Raw genomic sequence first — 22067 nt, 5'->3', positions numbered from 1 at the left:
TTTTTATTTTATTATTATTATTTTTTTAAGATTTTTATTTGTTTGACAGAGAGAGATACAGCGAGAGAGGGAACACAAGCAGAGGGAGTGGGAGAGGGAGAAGCAGGCTTCCCGCTGAGCAGGGAGCCCGATGCGGGGCTTGATCCTAGGACCCTGGGATCATGACCTGAGCCGAAGGCAGATGCTTAACGACTGAGCCACCCAGGCGCCCCTCTTGTTTTTTAGACTTGATGTTATTCTGTTCATTTTCTGGGACAGAACTTTCTGTGATATCATTGTGATGTGGCAGTGTTTGTAAATCATGACCACTGAGCCACGGAGTTACTTACCGTAAACTACAAAGACTTATTTCATTGCTCTATCTTTCCCACTGTTATGCATCAAAATAAAAACAGAGACATTGACAGGAACCAGTTCAATAAGCATTTTATTGAGCGGCTATGCTAAGCACTGTAAAGGATGCAGAGAAATTAAATGTGGCCCTACATCCAGGAGCTCACCATCTAGGGCAAGAAGCAAGTGAGTAACAATTAAATCTGATAAAAGGCAGAATTTGGTTGGTGCTATTAACAAAGAAACAAAGTGCTAGGACAGCATCTTTTTTTTTTTATTTTGGGTTTTATCTTTATTTGAGACAGAGAGAGAGCACAAGCAGAGGGAGAAGCAGACTCCCGGCTGAGCAAGGAGCCCAAGGGGGGACTCGGTCCCAGAACCCTGGGATCATAACCTGAGCCGAAGGCAGACGCTTAACTGACTGAGCCACCCAGGCATCCCTAGGACAGCACATTTTTTTTTTTAATTTTTTTATTCTTATGTTAATCCCCTTACATTACAACATTAGTTTTAGATGAAGTGTTCCATGATTCATTGTTTGTGCACAACACCCAGTGCTCCATGCAGAATGTGCCCTCCTAAATACCCACCACCAGGCTAACCCATCCTCCCACCCCCCTCCCCTCTAGAACCCTGTTTGTTTTTCAGAGTCCATCGTCTCTCATGGTTCGTCTACCCCTCCGATTTCCCCCGCTTCATTCTTCCCCTCCCGCTACCTTCTTCTTCTTCTTCTTCTTTTTTTTTTTCTTAACATATATTGCATTATTTGTTTCAGAGGTACAGATCTGAGATTCAACAGTCTTGCACAATTCACAGCGCTTACCAGAGCACATACCCTCCCCAGTGTCTATCACCCAGTCCCCCCATCCCTCCCACCCCACCCGCCACTCCAACAACACTCAGTTTCCTGCGATTAAGAATTCCTCATATCAGTGAGATCATATGATACATGTCTTTCTCTGTTTGACTTATTTCACTCAACATAACACCCTCCAGTTCCATCCACGTCGTTGCAAATGGCAAGATCTCATTCCTTTTGATGGCTGCATAATATTCCATTGTATATATATACCACATCTTCTTTATCCATTCATCGGACAGCACATTTTTTAAAACGACAGTTAAACCTTTACTTACTAGTGAGACATTCTCTGGAAGCGACATGTCAGCATTTATTTATTTATTTATTTTAAGATTTTATTTATTTATTTGAGAGAGTGAGAAAGCGAGAGACAGAGCAGGAGCTGAGGGGGAGGGGGTACAGGGAGGGAGAGAAGCAGACTCCCCGCTGAGCAAGGACCTGAGCCGAAGGCAGATGCTTAACCGACTGAGCCACCCAGGCGCCCCAACATGTCAACATTTAAATTAATATGGATGAGACGAGAGGAGCCTCTAGAATTAAAACAAAACAGAATGGTTGGCTCATTTGTCTTCCCCTTTATTTCTTCGAGCCTGCTGTTTTCTTCTGATCTGAGCTAATTGGGTGGCAGCAGTCCCCCAAACAAGCAGTTGGCCCCCCGAGGCTGGCAGCCCAACAGCTGTGGCCCTCTGTGGTTTTTCCCGAAAGCGACAAGGAGGTTGGCACCCTGTGAAGTGACACTGTAGTTTTGCCACTGCAGTGAGTCATGAACTCTCTCAGTGTCCTGGTGCTGCCATTTACTACCTGTGGCCTTTTAAAGGTCATGTAGTTTCCTTATTTATAACATGAGCGGGTTGATTTAGACTGTCTAACATCCCTAAGGTTCTTTCCAGCATTAAAATTTTGTGGCCCTAACTGTGAAGGTTGATAAGAGCCAAACAGTTTTCCTCCTTGGCTTCTACACATCAAGTGACTCGAGAGAAAAGGAACATACTTTCCAGAGGTAGAGAAGTACCTCACTTCTTTATAAAATATCCCTTCTGGGGGCGCCTGGGTGGCTCAGTCGGTTAAGCGTCTGCCTTCGGCTCAGGTCGTGATCCCGGGGTCCTGGGATCAAGTCCCACGTCAGACTCCCTGCTCAATGCAGAGCCTGTTTCTTCTCCCTCTGCCTGCCACTCCCCCTGCTTGTGCTCTCTCTCTCACAAATAAATAAAATCTTTAAAAAAATATATAAATAAATAAATAAATAAATAAATAATACCAAAAAAATATCCCTTCTGATGCTTCCCCTTCACTGTATTATTTCTAGAGTCAGTCTTCTTTCTCATGAAGTCCTGTATCAGTGAACTTGGTTATCCAAAGAAAAACAGTATGGAGGGCTATTATATTATGTAGGTGGGCATTATATATATTATGGAAATTATATATGGGTAAATGAGGTGGTACAGAGGTGGCGTTGATAGGAACTGTCCAGGGTGGGTATGCAGAGTGCTGGAGACTTGAGACACAAATGAATCTCCATGAGCATAGATATGTGGGGAAGATTTACAAAAAAGATTATTTGGCTCATCAAGTATTACTGAGCCAGAAAGACAGAATAACAGCTAGAGCAAACTTGGACAAATCATTCTACTTCCCCCATGGCAGTATCAGCCCTGGAATGCTCATGTTCTACACATGTTGTAATAGATTAAAATTTTAGATTTCCAATCTTTTATGCTCCCATTAAACTGACGGGCTTTGTGCTTTTACAGTGTGTTTTGGGACCATAAGCAAAACACATTTTAGCAGTAAAAACATTTCTGCTTTTTTTTTTAAATTAAGTTTTTTTGTTTTAATTCCAGCATAGTTAACATATAGTGTTATATTCGTTTCAGGTTGTACAATATAGTGATTCAACCATTCTGTACATAGTGATCATCGTGATAGGGGTAAAACATTTCTGCTTTTTTTTTTTTTAAAGATTTTATTTATTTATTTATTTATTTGAGAGAGAAAGAGAGCATGAGCTGGGGGAGAGGGAAAAGGAGACTCCCCACTGAGCAGGGAACCCGATGCAGGTCTCAGTCCCAGGACTCTGGGATCATGACCTGAGCCGAAGGCAGACGCTTAACCAACTGAGCCACCCAGGTGCCCCCATTTCTGCTTTTTAAATTAGCATCCAAGGAAGGTTTGGTTTGGTTTGGTTTTTATAGGGGAAGGGGAAATAGGGCAATTAAATAATTTAAAGATTGAAGTTTTAAACTAGGAGAATTTTGCAAAAGAATTCTGGAACCTTTACACTAGGGCACCATCTTGAGGGGATGATGTTCAGTTGGTGCATGGTTCTTGGTGGCCATGGCTCTCTACAGCCTGCATAGCAGCAGTGCTTCACCTCGGCCTAGTGCCTTCCCCCCTCCCAGAGTCCCAGGATGAGAGGGTCATCTCTCTTGGAGGACCTATTGAGTGCCTCTCATGTTCCCAACACTGTTCTAAGCCCTAGAGATACAATTGAGAACACAGCGTGAAATAAACAAGTGAGACTATATCAAACCAAAGAGTTTCTGCACAGCAAAGGAAATAATGAACAGAATGAAAAAGCAACCTATGAAGTGGGTGAAAATAGGGCAAATCATATTTCTGGTAAGATGTTAATCTCCAAAACATATAGGGAACTTCTAAAACTCAATAACGAAAAAAGCAATAAGCCAATTTAAAAATGGGCTAAGGCCTTGAATAGACATTTCTCCAGAGAAGACATACAAATGGCCAACAGACACACGAAAAGATGCTCAACATCACTACTCATCAGGGAAAGGCAGGTCAAAATCACAGTGAGCTAACACATCACTGCTGTCAGTATGATCATGATAAAACAAACAAAAGAGACAAGTATTGGTAAAGGATGTGGAGAAATTGGAGCCCTTGCACACCATTGGTAGGAATGCAAAATGGTGCAGTGGCTATGGAAAACAGTATGGAGTTTCCTCAAAAAATTAGAATAGAACTACTGTATGACCCAGCAAGCCCCTTTCTAAATATATATCCAAAAGAATTGAAATCAGGATCTCTAAGGGATATTTGCCCTCCTATGTTTATTACACCATTCATAACAGCTAAGATGTGGAAACAACTTGTTTCCATTGACAGATGAATGAATAAAGAAAAGGTGGTATATGCGAACAATGGGATACCATTTAGCTTTTAAAGAGAAGGAGATTCTGCAGTATACAACAACATGGATGAACATGAGGACATTATGCCAAGTGAAATAAGCCAGACAGAGAAAAACAAATACTGCATGATTCCACTTATATGAGGAATCTAAAATAGCCAAATTCATAAAATAAAAGAATGGAATTGTGATTACCAGGGACTGGAGGAGAGAGCAGTTACTAATCAGCAGGTATAAAGTTTAAGTTAAGCAAGATCAATAACCTCTAGAGACCTTCTGTACAGCATTGTATCTACAGTTTACGATAATGTATACTTCAATGTGGTAACATGTGTTAAAAAGATAGACCTACTGGTACGTGTTCTTACTATAATTTCAAAAAAAAGAACATCACTGCCTTCATGGACTTACTGTCTAATGAGCTAGACAGACAATAATGTCAAGTTATATCATTGCTAAGGGTTATATGGGATGGAAGAAGTTTCAGTTCTTTCCTGAAAGATCCCAAGATTATTCTAAATCAGGAAAAAAGTCACCAAAAGAAAATTCTGACAGGGGTGCCTGGGTGGCTCAGTCGTTAAGCATCTGCCTTCAGCTCAGGTCGTTGTCCCATGGTCCTGGGATCGAGTCCTGCATCGCTCTCCCTGCGCAGTGGGAGGCCTGCTTCTCCCTCTCCCACTCTCCCTGCTTGTGTTCCTTCTCTCGCTGTGTCTCTCTCTGTCAAATAAATAAATAAAATCTTTTTTTTAAAAAAAGAAAATTCTGACAGAAGTGACCCACCCACTCATATATTTCCCAGTTTGGGAATTTCTCTGAATTTGGTATATCACACAAGTGAAGGTGCCATACATCCGTGCATATAAATGTACAAGATTGTGTCTTGTTGCCAAACTTAGAACCATATGCAATTGGTTGACTTCTAGGAAGAAAACCAGGTTAGTGATTTTTGTTGGGTTTGGTTGAAAGAGAAGTGGATTCTCCCAATGTCATGTCAGAATAGGAGTCAGAGTACTTCAGTTATGTTAACAACTGTTATGCAACAACAATGAATAGTTTAATGGGACTCTTTGGTCCTACTGTGCTTTTACCTTTGGGTAAAAAATACTGCCCTTTTACAGAACAGTGGAAAGAGATTGTGCTTTGCAGTCAGGTTAGGGATGGGGGGATGGTGGAACGTGGGAATTAGAGTGGGTGGCCCTGGGTTAAGATTCTTGCTCTGACACTTACTGTGTAAATTTCGACAACCTGCATAATATCTCTGAGCATCAATGATTCCTTTACAAACTGAGGAAAATAACATCTATTTTTGCCTTATCGGGTTGTTGTATTATATATCATATAATGTGCCTGTCATATAACTTAGGTGCTCATTAAATAGTAGCTGTTGTTTTAGTCTGGTCATGATGGGTCTTCTAGAAAGACTTCATGTAGTGTAGGCATTGCATACTGAAGTGTATTAGGGTAAGGGGGAAACGTAAGTGTGAGGCAATTTATTTATTTATTTATTTATTTATTTATTTATTTATTAACATATAATGTATTATTTGTTTCAGGGGTACAGGTCTTTGATTCATCAGTCTTACACAATTCACAGCACTCACCATAGTACATACCCTCCCCAGTGTCCGTCACCCAGCCACCCCAACCCTCCCACCCCCCTGTACTTCAGCAACCCTCAGTTTGTTTCCTGAGATTAAGAGTCTCTTATGGTTTGTCTCCCTCTCTGGTTTTGTCTTGTTTCATTTTTCCCTCCTTTCCCCTATGGTCCTTTCTCTTGTTTCTCAAATTCCTCATATCAGTGAGATCATATGATAATTGTCTTTCTCTGATTGACTTATTTCGCTTAGCATAATACCCTCTAGTTCCATCCATGTCATTGCAAATGGCAAGATTTCATTTTTTGATGGTTGCATAATATTCCATTGTGTACGTATACCACATTTTCTTTATCCATTCATCTGTTGATGGACATCTAGGCTCTTTTGTGAGGCAATTTTAAAAGGAGCACTTTCAAAGGGGCAGTCCAAGATGGAGGCATAGGAAGATCCTGAACTCACCTCCTTTCATGGACACACTGAATCTACAGCTACATATAAAACAATTCCCTCTGATGAAGACCTGGAAACTAGCTGGATAGTTTCTTCATGACAAACAGTAAAAGGCCCAAATTGAGATGGGTGGGAGAGGCAGATAGGTGGTCTTGCCAGAAACCCATCCCTGGTACAGTGACCCACAATCAGGAGGGATTTCATAAATTCAGAGCTTCCTCCTGAGGAGTGAGGAGTTTGTTCCCCACCTCAGGCACCCCAAGCCATGAGACCTGCAATGGAGAGATGTTGCCTGTGAAAACTAATGGGATTCAAATCCAAGAGATGCAAAGGGGTGGAGGGAATGGAGATAACTCTCTTAAAGGGCTCACCTGCAGACTCAATTCACTCCAGAGACCAGTACAAAAGTAGCAGTTTGAAAAGGGCCTAGATTATATGTGAAGGAAATTCATTTGCTAATCTTAACACATCTGTCAGAGGGCATTGGCCTGTTGGGACTCTGTGGGGACAGAGGTGGGGGTGGGTACTAGTTTTGCTCTCTCTACCTTGATAGCATATGCAAGAGCGCCTCACTCTGTGCTATTCTGCTGCCTTGCTGAAACCAGTGAGTGCACGCAGGAAACACAGAGGTGTTCCTTAGTTAACTGGCTCTGGTGGCCAAGGGGCTTGTGTTCCTGGATTCCATAGGACTGTAACAATTTGAGAGATGGTTTTTGGCAGGCAGGCACCCCCAGGGCACTACACAGACAGCAGGTTGAAACACATCTCCAGTATTTCTGTAAAAAGACCTATTTACTTGTCGTGGAGCTTCAGTCTGAGGGGCAGATTTCAAGTTTGCCACAAATCTAAAGACTATGGAGGTGCTCTCAGAGAATGTAGGCTGGGGGACACCATCTTTGTGCTCTCCCTCGGCCTCACTACATCTCCCCAGTACCTCCCAAAAAGGAGTTTATACACTCTTCTGAAGTACCAATTTTTATAACTATAACCCAGAGACACTTGCAGATCACTTGATCTGGAGGCCAACAGCGTTTATGATTGTAGTCCCTCAAAACTGTATATACTTGCACGCTTCAGATATTGCTGCCTGAGGGCCTTCCAATCAACCTGAAACTGTGTACTAAATGAGATTCCGCCCTTTGGAGCACTGACAAGTCTTGGCACACCATCAACAACTGGGACCTATGACAAATAAATCAAGTTGCTTTGACAATTGCAAAGCGTGAGAGGCAACAAAGACCTAGGGCAAAGTTGAAAGATAAGGTTCCTCTCCTACACAAGACCACTCCTTTAACAGTTTTTTGCCTAATACATAGAAACAAGCAAGAGTCAAACAAAGTGAGAAATCAGAGGAATATGTTCCACATGAAAGAACAAGTTAAAACCTCAGGAAAAAAATTATAGTGAAATGGAGATAACTAACTTATCTGATAAGGAGTTAAAAGTAATGGTCTTAAAGATGTCACCAAACTCAGGAGAGAAATGGAGGTGAAAGACCTCTACACCAAAAAAACATGGATGACAGAAATTGAAGAAGACACAAATAAATGGAAGGATATTCCATACTCCTGGATTGGAAGAATTAATAATGTTAAGATGTCCATATTACCAAAGCAATCTACAGGTTCAATGCAATCCTTATCAAAATTCCAAAGCTATTTTTCACAGAAACAGAACAAGATCCTAAAGTTTGTATAGAAAACACAAAAGATCCCAAATCACCAAAGCAATCTTGAGAGAGAAGATAAAAGCTGGAGGCATCATGCTCCCTAATATCTAACTATATTACAAAGGTATAGTAATAAAAAAAAAAGTATGGTATTGGCCCAAGAACAGATACATAGATCAATGGAACAACAGGGAGCCCAGAAATAAATCCACACATATATGGTAGTTAATATATGACAGAAGAGGCAAGAATATAGTGGGAAGGATAATCTCTTCAATAAATTGTGTTGGGAAAACTGAATGGCCACATGCAAAAGAATAAAACTAGAGAAATATACCATACACAAAAATTACCTCAAAATAGATTAAAGACTTGAATGTAGGACCTGAAACACTTAAAATTCCTAGAAGAAAACCTAGGCAGTAAGCTCCTTGCCATTGGTCTTGGGAATGATTTTCTTGGATCTGACAACAAAAGCAAAAATAAACAGTGGGACTACATCAAATTAAAAGCTTCTGCAAAGGAAACCATTAACTCAACAAAAAGTCACCTACTGAATGGGGGAATATATTTGCAAATCATATATACAATAAGAGGTTAATATCCAAAATACATACACACACACACACATATGTGTGTGTGTGTGTATGTATATATCACAATCCAATTAAAAAATGGGCAGAGGATCTGAATAAACATTTTTCCAAAGAAGACCTACAAGATGGCTAACAGGCACATGAAGTGATGCTTAATGTTACTAATTAGGGAAATGCAAATCAATCACAATGAGATACTACCTCCACCTATTAGAATGACGATTGCCAAAAAGAAAAAATAAGTGTTGTCACGAGAACTCTTGTGCACTATTAGTGAAAATATAAATTTGTGCAGCCACTATGGAAAACAGTATAGCATTTCCTAAAAGTACACATGGAACTCTACCATATGATCCAGCAATTCCAACTCTTGGTATTTATTCAAAGAAAATAATAACACTAATTTAGAAAGATATATGCACTCCTTATATCTATTGCAGCATTATTTACAATAGCTAAGATATGGAAACAACCTAAGTGTTCACTGATGGATGAATGGATACAAAAGATGTGATATATATATATATATATATATATATATATATATATATATATTTATACATATACATCATACACACACACACACATGCATATACACAATGGAATACTACTCAGCCATAAAAAAGCGAAATCTTGCCATTTCTGACAATGTGGATGGAATTTGATGGTATTATGCTAAGGGAAATGAGGCAGACAGAGAAAAACAAATACTGTATGATTTCCCTTATACGTGGAACCTAAAAAACAAATGAACAAACAAAACTCATAGATACATAAAACAGAATGGTGCTTGCCAGGGTGGCAGAGGGTGGCTTGGGGGTGGGTACTAGAGGTAAAGGGGATCAAGAGGTACAGACTTCTAGTTATAAAATAATTAGTCATAGGGATGTAATGTACAGCATGCTGATTATAGTCAATGATGTGTAGTGTAAATTTGAAAGTTGCCAAGAGAGTAAAAGCCATTACAAGAAAAAGGAAAAAAAAATGTTCATAACTTTGTATAATGACTGGCAACTGGATCTATTGTGATGGTCATTTTGCAGTGTATACAAATATCGAAGCATTATATTATATACCTGAAACTAATATAATGTTATATGTTAATTACACCTCAATTTAAAAAAATTAACTTTTCTGATCCAAGTCTGAATTTCTTTCAATGGTGTTTTGTAGCTTTTCAGCATACACATCTTACACTTCTTTTGTTAAATTTATGCCTAAATGTTTTATTCTTCTTGGTAGTACTGTAGATGGAATTGTTTTCTTAATTCCTTTTTGGATTGTTCATTGCCAGTGTATATAAATAAAAGTGAGTTTTGTATATTGAAGATAAGTAAACAAAAATGAGCACTTATATTTTTAAAGAGTTTGGCAAGGAAATGGCATTCATCATCGTACTGAGCTGGAATGGAAGATGAGAGGCTCCCCTTTCCCCTTAGTTTACATATGCCTTTCCGAATTGTATCACTTCTTGTGTAAGTGTATGAGGAAAAAGACAGAAAAGCATGCTGTGCCTTAGTTTCTATACCTGAAAACTGGAGGTGTCATCTGTCTTCCATGACTGGTTTGAAAGATGGATGGTATCTAGGAAACTCTGAAGGCTTGGTGAGAGAATATGAATAAATGTAAAGGGTTACAGTGGTTATTGCAGTTGCAAAATGAGAATTCTCCTTTCCACCAGTACTTGAGGAAAATAGAGAAAACCATTGTTTTGTTCTGCTGATTTTAAAGGAGTTGCTCTGGGACCACTAGATGCTGGGAAACTGAACACTTTCAGGGAAAGGGGCATTAACAATTTTGTTGTTTTAAGTTTGAAAGTTACACATGAGTGGGTGAAAGAGGCGTTTTACTCCAGGTGCTTTTGCAATCCAGTGGGTTTATTACATCCAAAAGGCTGCAGGATCAGGCTGTCGACTTCTGCCTTTCTTCCTTGCTATAAAAATGATGTCTTTGTGCTTTCATTTCCTCACCGCCTGGCTTCTTCAGGGTAATAAGAGATAGAAGAGAAACACCTGGTCCCCCTCTCAAGTGTATTTCAGTTGTATTTCCCATCCACACTGTTAGCTCAGCTTTGAGGGCCATGCTACTTATAGGGGCCCTTCTTTGTTCTGTTGAATGCCCCCAAACAAGAATCAGTTCACCTGACAAAATTATGTCTCCAAAATTAAAAATAAAGTTTTCCTCTTTCTTGCTTTCCGATTCCTCACTGAATACCACACACACCCAAACCCCTACACACAGAGACCATGGGAGGCTGGAAGAAAAATCAAAGAACAGGGTCCTACTTCATCTCTTGGGTCTAATACCTACTCCAGGAGGCTGCTAGTGTCTGGCCTCCAGTCTGGACTTGAAAGGTATTCTCAGGTAACCTGCACGCTCCAGTATTTTAGGGCGAGAATCACCTCCATTTCTCTTCTGTTGTGCATTTTCTCTTTTCTGTGCTGGTATTCAGCATCAAATTTATGTGTCCCATAAATGGAAGCTTTTCCTGAAACTTTGAGGCTACATCCAAATCGGAATAACTTATAGTTTCTGTTACATCATGATTTAACTTGAAAAATATTTTCTTTGCCCTAATTTAGCTTTTACTTTAACATAATGAGATATTTCGTGACTGACCAGACGTATTAGACATTGAACCTCGAGCTGTTATCATTTTATTTAAGATGTAATGATCCAGGGGTGCCTGGGTGGATCAGTCTGTTAAGTGGCTGACTCTTGGTTTTAGCTCAGGTCATGATCTCAGGGTCCTGGGATGGAGCCCCGCGTCCTGGCTCCCCGATCAGCAGGGAGTCTGCTTAAGGATTCTCTCTCCCTGTCCCTCTGCCCTGCCCCTCACTCACACACATGCGCACTCTCTCTCTCTCTCAAGTAAATAAATAAATCTTAAAAAAAAAAAAAAGATGTAATGGTCCGATCACAGTACTATAGGTTCCTGTCATTCCCAGGAACAGTATGCTCTGTGCTTTTGAATCCAGGTAATCACCCAGGGGTGGTCTGATGATGCATCATGAAAGTTCTCAAGGAAGAAAAGGCAAACACTACACACCAGTGCTCCGTGAACTAACCACCATAATTCTAATTTTATTTGAGAGTTCTGTGGTCATAAATAGCTTCGTATTTTCTTGAAAGTATAATTCACCGTGGACATTTTAATATGTAAAACACTCTGTCCTGGAAAGTTATAAACATGAATCAAAATGCAATCTTAAACCCCTCACAGTAATATAAGAGAAGAGCAGAAAAGCACTAAAACAAAGGTATGACATTTATTTTTACAAAAGGAATAAACATGAGAAGGGTGTATAAACTTCATCTATGCCCTGCTTTTGAGTGCTGTTGTTGTGTGAAACATTAGTTTCATAAATCTAACTCCTTCCCTCTGTACTCTATTTTAAGAAAACATTTTGGATTGGCGCACTGTCTTTCCTTTTTAGCATGTGCCTGAGTTCAGAACCAGTTTGCCTATTATTTATGATTAGCTGTAAAAGTCCATGCAGAGTATACTGTTACTAAATCAGTTCATAATTGAGAAACTGAACCTTAAAACAACTGAGATCTGGAAACATGTTAAATCAATTTTATAACAATTAAAATTAATAATTTTAAGCTATTTATGCATAAAATCTGCTGCCATATTTGCTATCAAAATGTTGAGGACACATCAGAAATACCTTTCTAAAGAGTCACTGTAAGGAATGCTGTTTCTCCTCACAGGGAGCTTGAGCACATATTCCATTTTGTCCCTCCTGCCAGACAACTTAGAACCATACTTGAACCTAAGTCATAATAACTATGTGAATATAGGTAGACATAGTCCTGATAAATCATTTTTCCTGATCAGGATTTTTACTTATATAAGTATTTCCTTTTGTAATGCTTTTTGGTCACGCAAACAAAATCTACTTGTTCTGTATAGTTCCTGATCTCTTGATTTTAGTCTTACCATCCCCGGGTTTGCATGTTTTTGTTGTGAGTCGTCACAAATCATGTGGAAATCGAGTACAGTTGAATTAAAATAAATACAATTATATGCTTGTAATCCTCAACCTGCAAGAAATTAAAATACGGATGACTCAGCTGTGATGAAGTTGGGACAAACTGATGTATCTATCAGTCACACCATCCTGTTTGAAAATATTTTTCTCTTTTTAAAATGACAGTGACGTCAAACTAAAGAAACACATTGATCAACCATCTCCCCTTTGTCTTCAAACTTATTTTCTTTCTGAAGAAAAATTCACAGAAATGTTACCTGGATTTTTTTTAATTCCCCAATTTTTTATATGAATGTCTTCATCATGTTATTGGAGATAAAGCCCATACTTAATTAGAATTTATCAGACAGTTGTTATATATGGCCCTCTCTCAGTTCTTTTTGAGAGATCAAAATAAGACTCCCATCTGACATCCCACAATAGTTACTGAAATTGTAGCTAAAATGCTGACATGGGCAGCTGACTTTGTACTGCTTACCTTGCAAAGCAGGGTCTGGAAACAGTTCTGATTTAATCTCATTGTACTGATTACTGTAAACTCCTTCCATGAGTAGGATAATAATTGCCCATTAATTGTTGTCCTGAAAGTGGTATAACTACAAAGAACCCATTAGCTAATAATATAAGATTGTCTTAAGTGTATGCATGTGTGCTGACATTTAAGAGGTTATCTGAAGTCAAGAATTGTCCATTTTTCATTGACTGTATAGAGATATATGTAATGGTGTATTAAGATGGGGATATTATTCCTGTTGCAAAAAGGTGCTTAACAATGATTTTGTTTTTTATTTTATTGAAGTGTGGTTGACATACTATGTTACATTAATTTCAGATGTACAACACAATGATTCTGCAACTCTATGCATTATGCTATGCTCACCGCAAGTGTAGCTACCATCTGTCATCATACAACCCTATTACAATACCACTGACTGTATTCCCTATGCTGTACCTTTCATCCCTGTGACTTATTCATTCCGTAACTGGAAGTCTGTACCTCCCACTCCCCTTCCCCCATTTTGCTCATGCCCCCACACCCCTCCTCTCTGGCAATCGCCAGTTGGTTCTCTGTATTTATGGGTCTGTTTTTGCTTTTTGTTTGTTCATTTGTTTTGTTTTTTAGATTCCACATATAAGTGAAATCATGTGGTATTTGCTTTTCTCTGCTTGACATCTTTCACTTAGCATAATACTCTCTAGGTTCATCCATGTTGTCACAAGTGGTATGATCTCATTCTTCTGTAAGGCTGAGTAATATTCTGACAATGCCTATTGTTATGCCATCGTCACAACATCTGAGCAGAAAGATATGGGAATGTTGGCACCCCCAGACAGACAGACAAATCTACTTATGAACCACCTGGATTTCATTTTGCAGTTATCATACAAATGTATACCTTTGCTCAATTAGCTGGAATGCTGCATTTTAAAAAATAATTTAAGATGGCAGTAATCAGAGGCAGATTACCTGAAACTAACTACCTGACAAGGGGATATCTCAGTGTCAAAATAAACTAGGAAATTAAGAAAAATTTATACTTGAATCTGAAGTTTTAACAGCTTGAATTTCAATATTCTGTCAACTGCTCCAGAATTGTTGGTATACTTACCTAGTATTAGGAACATAAGGGTAAACATATTTCAATATAATGTCAATCCATTTGCAATTTCCAAAAAGATACATCTGACTGGGTTTTGTACTATGAGATGCCTCCACAAAAATTCCTACAAGTGAGGTAACGGATTGCAGACCTGGATATATTCTGATTTTTCAAGAAGTAGAAATACTTTCAAATGAGATGTCTCACCTAGTGAGCTAGTATTAATTTGTTGATCATATTTCAAAAAGAAAGTTAAGATTCATCTTGGAATAGCAATAATGCTTTTATTGTGGTGAGCAGATTGAATCAGACACTAATAGTATAATTTGTAACAAGTTCTTATGTTTTCCATAGGTGGATAAGCGGAGCAGCTGTAGTCAATGCATTTTATTCTTCAGGCAGAAATCAGATAGGTAAGGCCTATTCGTAAATAATTCTTTAATATGCCTCTGTTGTTAACCAACTGGTAGTGCATTGCATGTCCAATTTATAGCACTCCCCATAAAAGCACAGCTGAGGCTGAGTTATTGATTTATTGAATATACTCCTTGAAAGTAAATGCATCCATGTACCTCTTTTCACTATAATAGCAAATTTTAAGTTAGTACAAATTACATTAAGTGATTTTCTTTCTTTTGCAATGTTCTCATTTGTGGCTAAGTGGTTTATCTTATGTCTAAGTGCTTTTATTTTATTTCTAAATACTTTTTAAACATCTCTTATAATTCCATTAAGTTATATTGACTTTAGGACTCCCTAAGCATCAGAATCTTAAAGGGGTTTAAGGTTCCAAGAACCAGCTTTGCAGAGATCCAGTTCTTCTGGCAATTCTGTAAGCTGGCTCTGGTGGAGATGGTCCTGATCTGTATCACCCATTTTTCTAGACAACTCCAGAAGGTCTCAGAAAGTTGAAAAGTTGGTTATATCAGGTTGAACCGTGTGAGATTGCATTTACTTAACTACTTTTAATCAAAAAAGAAAAAAATAAATGCTCACTAATAGTAATACTATAGGAATCTGTAGAAATTAATACATGAGTGAATGATATAATGAATAACTAAATGGCTTACTATAACAAAGATATATTGATTCTCTTCCTGGGAAGACCTTGAGATCTTTAAATTCTTTCTTAAGTATTACATAGCTAGACCCATTTTTTCCCAAGGATTTTAAATATGTGGAAAGGCACCCAACAGATTCAGTACTACCGAGGGTATACTAAAAACACTACAGTCAGCTTCTCCGGGTGCACCTAGTTCAGCCCTTCATTTCTAAGTGCAGTCAGGAATCAAAAGGGAAGATAATTTCAGCATTATTCTAAAACAAACATCTCAGAGGCTGCCCTGAACCTCATTTTTCATGAATTCTGTTACTAATTAGATTAGATTAGAAATGATGAAAAATCCTGCTAGATTTTTCATACAAATTTTAAAACAAATTATGACCTTTATTTTATTTTAAAGTTTGATTATAGCTTTCCCCATTGCTTTTAAACCTAGGAAGAGTTAAAGTAAGAAACTACCTACATTTTCTTCTAGTATTTTTATGGTCTTTATTTTTGGAGTAAATCTTTAATCCATCTGGAATTTATTTTGGTTCATGACATGAAAATGAATTATATAAAATAATCAGAAAAGTTTATTTATATAACGTATAAATAATAAGGAAGCATGTGCACCTGTCAAAACCAATTAGCTCAAAGTCTAGGCTAATACATTTCCTAGCTAGTGCAATGATTACCTAAACTCAGACCAGCACCTGTTTATTGATCAACTCAGAACCCATGCAGTCTATCTTTTGCAATGTATTCCCAGAAACCATTCAGACCCTTTCTTAGAAGCATCTTTCTCTCTGCAAAGGCTTACCTTTGTTTTTTGTTTTGTTCTTTGAGAAAGAGAGAGAGAGCATGCATGTTCACACACGTGTATGGGGGTGGGAGGCAGGGAGTGGGGGGCAGGGACAGAAGGAATCTTAAGCAGGCTCCACACCCAGCACAGCGGGGCTTGATCTCATGACCCTGAGATCATGACCTGAGCCGAAATCAAGAGTCTGAGGCTTAAACGACCGAGCCACCTAGGTGCCCCCACTTTGAAGACTTCTTTTTGATATTCAGTAGTTCTGTCAGTGTAAGATCTAGTTCATTCTGGACTTGAACTTAAACAGGATAATGACCTTTTAATGGAATTCCAAGGCAAAGTGAGACAGCTTGGCCTTTGTTCTGTATTAGGATAGACTAAGGGATATAGCTTCATTTTAATCCAGCTCAGGAAGGACCCTGGATCCTATAAGACCTGACACTGATTCATTCCAACAAGAAGACCCATACAGACCCTCAGTAGGACCACCCTGGCATGTTCATCTCTTCAGCCCCTCTGTAGAGCAGATCCACACAGTTTAGATCAAGACAGTACCTTGCTCGGCTCTGAATTACCCCATATCCCAAGAGCCAGCTCAAAATTGGTTCACCTCAGAGATTCCCTGATCAGAGAAGACCAGGGAATGTTCTCAGTTTGAACTTAATACCCTCAAACCAAGGAAGCACATGGCCCAACATTTCACAAAATAGATAGTTATCCTCTGAATAATCAAGAATTGGCTACAATAAGCGTTCTTAATAAGAAAGACCTTTTAAAGACTCTCAAGATAAATTCATTAGATAGAAATTCGAAATCTGAAAAATTGTTAATGTCTTTTCATATGCTTATCTGCTAATAACAGCAGTTCAGAAGAAGGGAAAGTGTCATGCAAGAGGAGAAATCTTTGACATGTGTACATTTTCTCTTTGATAATTCTTTTAAATCTTCAAAGTGGAGATTGTCTTAACTAAAAATAATTGAAGATCCAGACCTCCATCTTTCTTCTTAATCTCAGGAAACAAACTGAGGGTTGCTGGAGTGGTGGGGGGTGGGAGGGACGGGGTGGCTGGGTGATAGACATTGGGGAGGGTATGTGCTATGGTGAGCACTGTGAATTGTGTAAGACTGATGAATCACAGACCTGTACCCCTGAAACAAATAATACATTATATGTCAATAAAAAAATTTTTTTTTAATTTAGAAAAGAAGGAAATCCTTCAAAAAAAAAAAAAGTGAATTTGTGGCTGTGCGTGTGTGTGTGTGTGTGTGTCTGTTTACATACATACAACTTTTAATTTTGATATCATGCATTATAGAATTAGAATTGGTATAGAATAGCATATGTCTCGGGACGCCTGGGTGGCTCGGTCAGTTAAGCATCTGCCTTTGGCTTGGATTGTGATCCCGGAGTCCAGGGATCGAGCCCCGAATCAGGCTCCCTGCTTGGTGAGGAGTCTACTTCTCCCTCTGCCTCTCCCCCAGCTTGTGCTCTCTCTCTCAAATAAATAAATAAAATCTTTAAAAAAACAATAATATATGTCTCACAAGTGACCCTTCCATCCTCACACAAATACCTTAAATTAGATCACATGCAATTTCTCATGGGATTGGCCAAGAATTTCTTTGTTTTGGCAAAAAAGAACTTGTTTTATTATCATATTATCATATAAGGAGTTAATAATATTAATAATTTCTTCTTTTTAATTCAATTCCAACCACTTTTTGTTATAACTCACACAGATAGACTATATTCTAAATTTTATGCACCCCTGCCACTTCACATCAATTTAAAAAAAAAAAATCAATTTCCCAGACAGCAAGGCGTACCGAAAGTGTTTAATTCACTGTCTCTTATTCCCCATACATTTGCTCCATAGAGCTTCAAAAACCTTCTATGGATTATTTAGTGTATTCAGCCTGGGTGGTGTATGACTACCTTGAAATAATTAAATTTTGTAAAGTTACCTTACTTGTTCTTAGGAGTCTTATTTTCAGACTTGAAAATCAAGAGCAAATGTTTCCAAACATATTGATATCCATTTAATGTAAAAAATAATATTTAACTTTTTCCACCCAAAATTGATTTTACCTGATGTCATCTAACTTTATATCAAAGATTCTAAAATTGAATTATTTGCAGCCTTAAAAAACTAAACCAGGGAAGTGAGGGCATGGGAGATAGGAAGAAACATAATTTTTTGTTTCATGGACCAATGACTTATTTAATTAACTAACTTGTTGACAATCGTGAACATAAAAAATGTACAACTAAGCAGTTGGTTGTTATCAATAGTTATGAAGTCTACTAGTAACAGCAATAGGCTAATGGGGAAAATCCTCATCACTGAAATTTAGCTGACAGTGTAAAAGGAGAAATCATAATTTGCAAAGCTGAACTTGAAGACTAGTATTTAAAATGAGCCATAAAAATCTTATCACTTGCCTGAAGAATGACATATCAGGATATGATTAAAGCTACAGGATCTTTACAGTTAATGTTTAGTCCTGATAGCACGTTTCACAAGAACATTTTATATAAAGAGTGGATTTTAATCAAAGTACATAGTGTGGGAGATAGTATTCACTTTAAGTTAATAAAGTACTGCACATAATTTTAATACTTTAAGCTAAAAATAATTTCTTGGCACTGTTGATAACTCAGGCAGCTACATGTGAGGTATAACTTTCATCAGAATCCTCCAAGGACAGCAGTATTTATTTTCTAATTATTTTGTCATTTGGATGTTATGGCAACTTCCCAGATTTTTTTTTAAGTTCTGAAGAGCACTTAAATTGTCCAGCATATTTTTAAAGTCTCTCCTATAAACCTCTAATATTTATCTTTGAAATCCATGCAAGGCTCAGCCATATTCTCCCCACCTGAAAGATAAAGAAACAACATTTGCTACTATGTGAACTAGATCTTAGATTTCTTAAGGTCAGGGCTCTTCTCTTGTGTTCTTGGAGTCCCACATAGTGATCCCTTAGGGCTTTATATGCAATAGGTGTTGATGCTAAAGATTTTTTTTTTAATTACAGAACATAATTCAGTAGATACTAGAATTTTAAAACATGAAAGATGAAATTGTTAAGTTATGAGCATTATGAGGGGAGGAGAGAGCATGAGGGAGATGAAGTAGAAGAGGACCATGGAGCCAAAGGCCAGGAAGAAGATGCTGTATTTAGTTGGAAAGCATCAAAGCCATCCTTTGGAAGGCTTTTTAGCAGGGGAGTGATAATGACCAAAGTTACACTTTAATCTGGCTGCAGGATGTATTAGATTTAGGATAGGTTACAGTAGGGTGAGACAGGAAATGGAAAGATCATGTAGGAAATCAAGTAATTCTTAAGACAAAGAATGATCATAGGAAGTGGGATGATGACAATAAGACTGATAGGAGGAAATAGAAGAGATGCTCCTGGAAGGAAGGTACATGACCTGGTCTTTTCCTAAGTAGACTGTGTAAGACCTGGTAAAAAACAAATAAATAGAATACCTAAAAAATTAAAAAATGGGTATGTAAGAGAAGTAGAAAATGTTCATGTCAGGTGACTGAGACCCTTCAAATGCCACTAGTAGAAATAAAGTCAAGAGAGTGATGGCTTAGAAGAGAAAATGATGAGTTTGATGTTTGACACATGAAATTTAAAGTTTGTGAGACATCTAAGTGTAGAAAGCTAGCCAAGTTAATGCAGATGTCAGGGTAGACATAAAAAATAGGTGATTTATTTATTTAGTAGTCTCTGGGACACCCTGGTAAATTTATTTGCTCACTCATTTATCGTTGATTATTCACCTATCAACATATTTCCTAAGCACCTATTATGTTCCAGGCACCATTCTAGTTTTAGGTGCTGGAGATAAAGAGTAAAAAAAACAAATGGGCTCAACAAATAAACAAACAAATATACCTATAGACACACAAATGTCTGCTCTCAAAGGACTGATATTTGAAGCGCTGGAGCAAGTGAGGATGATAAGAACGACAACAACCAAAAATGAGGAAATAAATAGCCATAGATGCCTTGTTGAAAATAACACAGGGCAATGTGGTTGGGGGATGCCTCCGATCGAGTAGTTCTGTTTATTTAACAAGCTACTGTAGATGGATAAAATGTTAGAGATGACATTAAAAGTGATACTTGTGTTATTTTTTTTTAAAGTAGTATTTGTGTTATTAAGTAACTGTTTCTCCCAAGTATTTGCAGTGGGGAAAAGTCCTTCTGAGTGAAGATGATAGTTTCCCCTAGCTCTAAACTCCTCATAGAGAAAAACAATCTTAGCAGAGTTTGTAAAGTGAATTGTGATTATAAATCATAGATCATGGTGCCGCTTTGGGATGAACTCTTTGTTGTCATCAATCATAAAAGACCTACATTTGTTTCGTCACAGAAGATTTTTGTATACAATTAAGTGAAACTGACAAAACTGGAAAGTAGCTCAGCAGGCAGAAAGCCCAGCCCAGGCCTGCCATCAAAGAAGAATGCCACAAATCATCTTTAACCATCTTCTTTCCTTGTAGTCTTCCCAGCTGGCATTCTGCAGCCCCCCTTCTTCAGTGCCCAGCAGTCTAACTCATTGAACTACGGGGGTATCGGCATGGTCATAGGACATGAAATCACCCATGGCTTCGATGACAATGGTAAAGTTCAGCGGACACTTTCCTTTGGCTGAGACACATCCTAATAAACCTGAATAGAGTTATTATACTTGATCAATACAAGAACACATTTAATCATCAGGGTATCATTGGCTAATAATCATACTTTTAACGTTCCCTTTAAATTGTTGCTTAGGAAGATTAGAAATGTCTAGTTGTAAGATGAGCAATGTGTGCTTTGCACTCTGACAGAATAACACAAATATTCACATTGAGAAAACACTGTGATGTTTGTCAACACCAATGATAATGTTTGGTCCTATTTCGTGATTGTTTACGTATTATCTATCTGGACTTCTAGAGGACAGGATTCATGTCTTAAAATCAGATGTAAAATCAAAAAGTAAGGTGCCTGTAAGACTTTTAAACTGCTAATGGACAGGACCTTTTTTTTTTTTTTTTTTGGCACCCTTTACCTAATTCAGGACCTTGCAAATAATGGACACTTAAATGTTTATATGCTGCCTCAAATGGCAAAAAGAGATTTAGAGTTTCGATGAAATTTGAGAGCATAGAAGTAAAGACATGAGATACATAGAGAAGTGATAGTTGAAGCTATGACAAAAATTGGTTTGCAAGTGGAGAGAAGATAGGAAGAAAATAATAGGGAGAAAATAATTAAACCTTCACTAGAATATAAAGAAAAGGTGACAAAAAAAGAGTACAGTTTTGGAAAGGACTTACTACATGTTTATCAACTCAATTCAAGTATATAATAATTTTCTCAGGTGGGTACTAATACCACTTCCATTTTTTTTTTTAATAGAAAAAAGTAGAGGCACATGAAAGACTTGCTCGAAGTTACAAAGCTAGGAATTAGTGGAATCAGGATGTGAGTTCAAGTAGTTTATCTTTGTAGCCCTCTTCTCTTTCACTACATCATAAAGTAACTACTTAAAAGGATGATAAAATGAAGTGTTAAAACACGGCATCTAATAAATGCCACTATAGCTCAAAAAAGGGAAAGATCGAGGTACTTAGGTTTAGCAGGAAAGCCCCAGGAGGAAGGATGACTCTTTCTTTGTGCTTGAAGTAGAGGGAAACTCTGAGTCCTCAGTGTCTCATGAGGGCTTTGAGATACAAAATGAACACAGAATAAAAATAGTGTTTTTCAATCTCAAAATATCAAACTAAACAGACTTGATCCATATGAAAACCATCCAAGAGAAACAAGGCATGATTTCAGGAGTGGCTTAGCTGGTGGCCTTGGCTGAGATATCAGGAACCACGTGGGTACAAAGCCTGGATCAATACTAAGGCCCATCAGCAAAGCAGGCCCTCACAGTCCATGT

The 22067-nt window shown here is 38.0% G+C and overlaps 1 protein-coding gene across 3 annotated transcripts in view; it reads left to right on the top strand.

The window, feature by feature from the left end:
• Window positions 1-22067, top strand: part of MME (membrane metalloendopeptidase) — a 101103-nt gene that overhangs the window by 64100 nt on the left and 14936 nt on the right. For all 3 annotated transcript variants that reach the window (XM_045903506.3, XM_045903507.3, XM_045903508.3), the window contains exons 17-18: window positions 14613-14671; window positions 20638-20757. In XM_045903506.3, coding sequence (XP_045759462.1) covers window positions 14613-14671; window positions 20638-20757 — 179 coding nt within the window. The remainder of the gene's footprint in view (window positions 1-14612; window positions 14672-20637; window positions 20758-22067) is intronic.

This window comes from Mirounga angustirostris, unplaced genomic scaffold (genome assembly GCF_029215605.1).
Source record: "Mirounga angustirostris isolate CCGP_5_RB_7025 unplaced genomic scaffold, mMirAng1.0.hap1 SCAF_1, whole genome shotgun sequence".
NCBI lineage: Eukaryota > Metazoa > Chordata > Mammalia > Carnivora > Phocidae > Mirounga > Mirounga angustirostris.
This window is presented reverse-complemented; position numbering and strand designations above follow the sequence as displayed.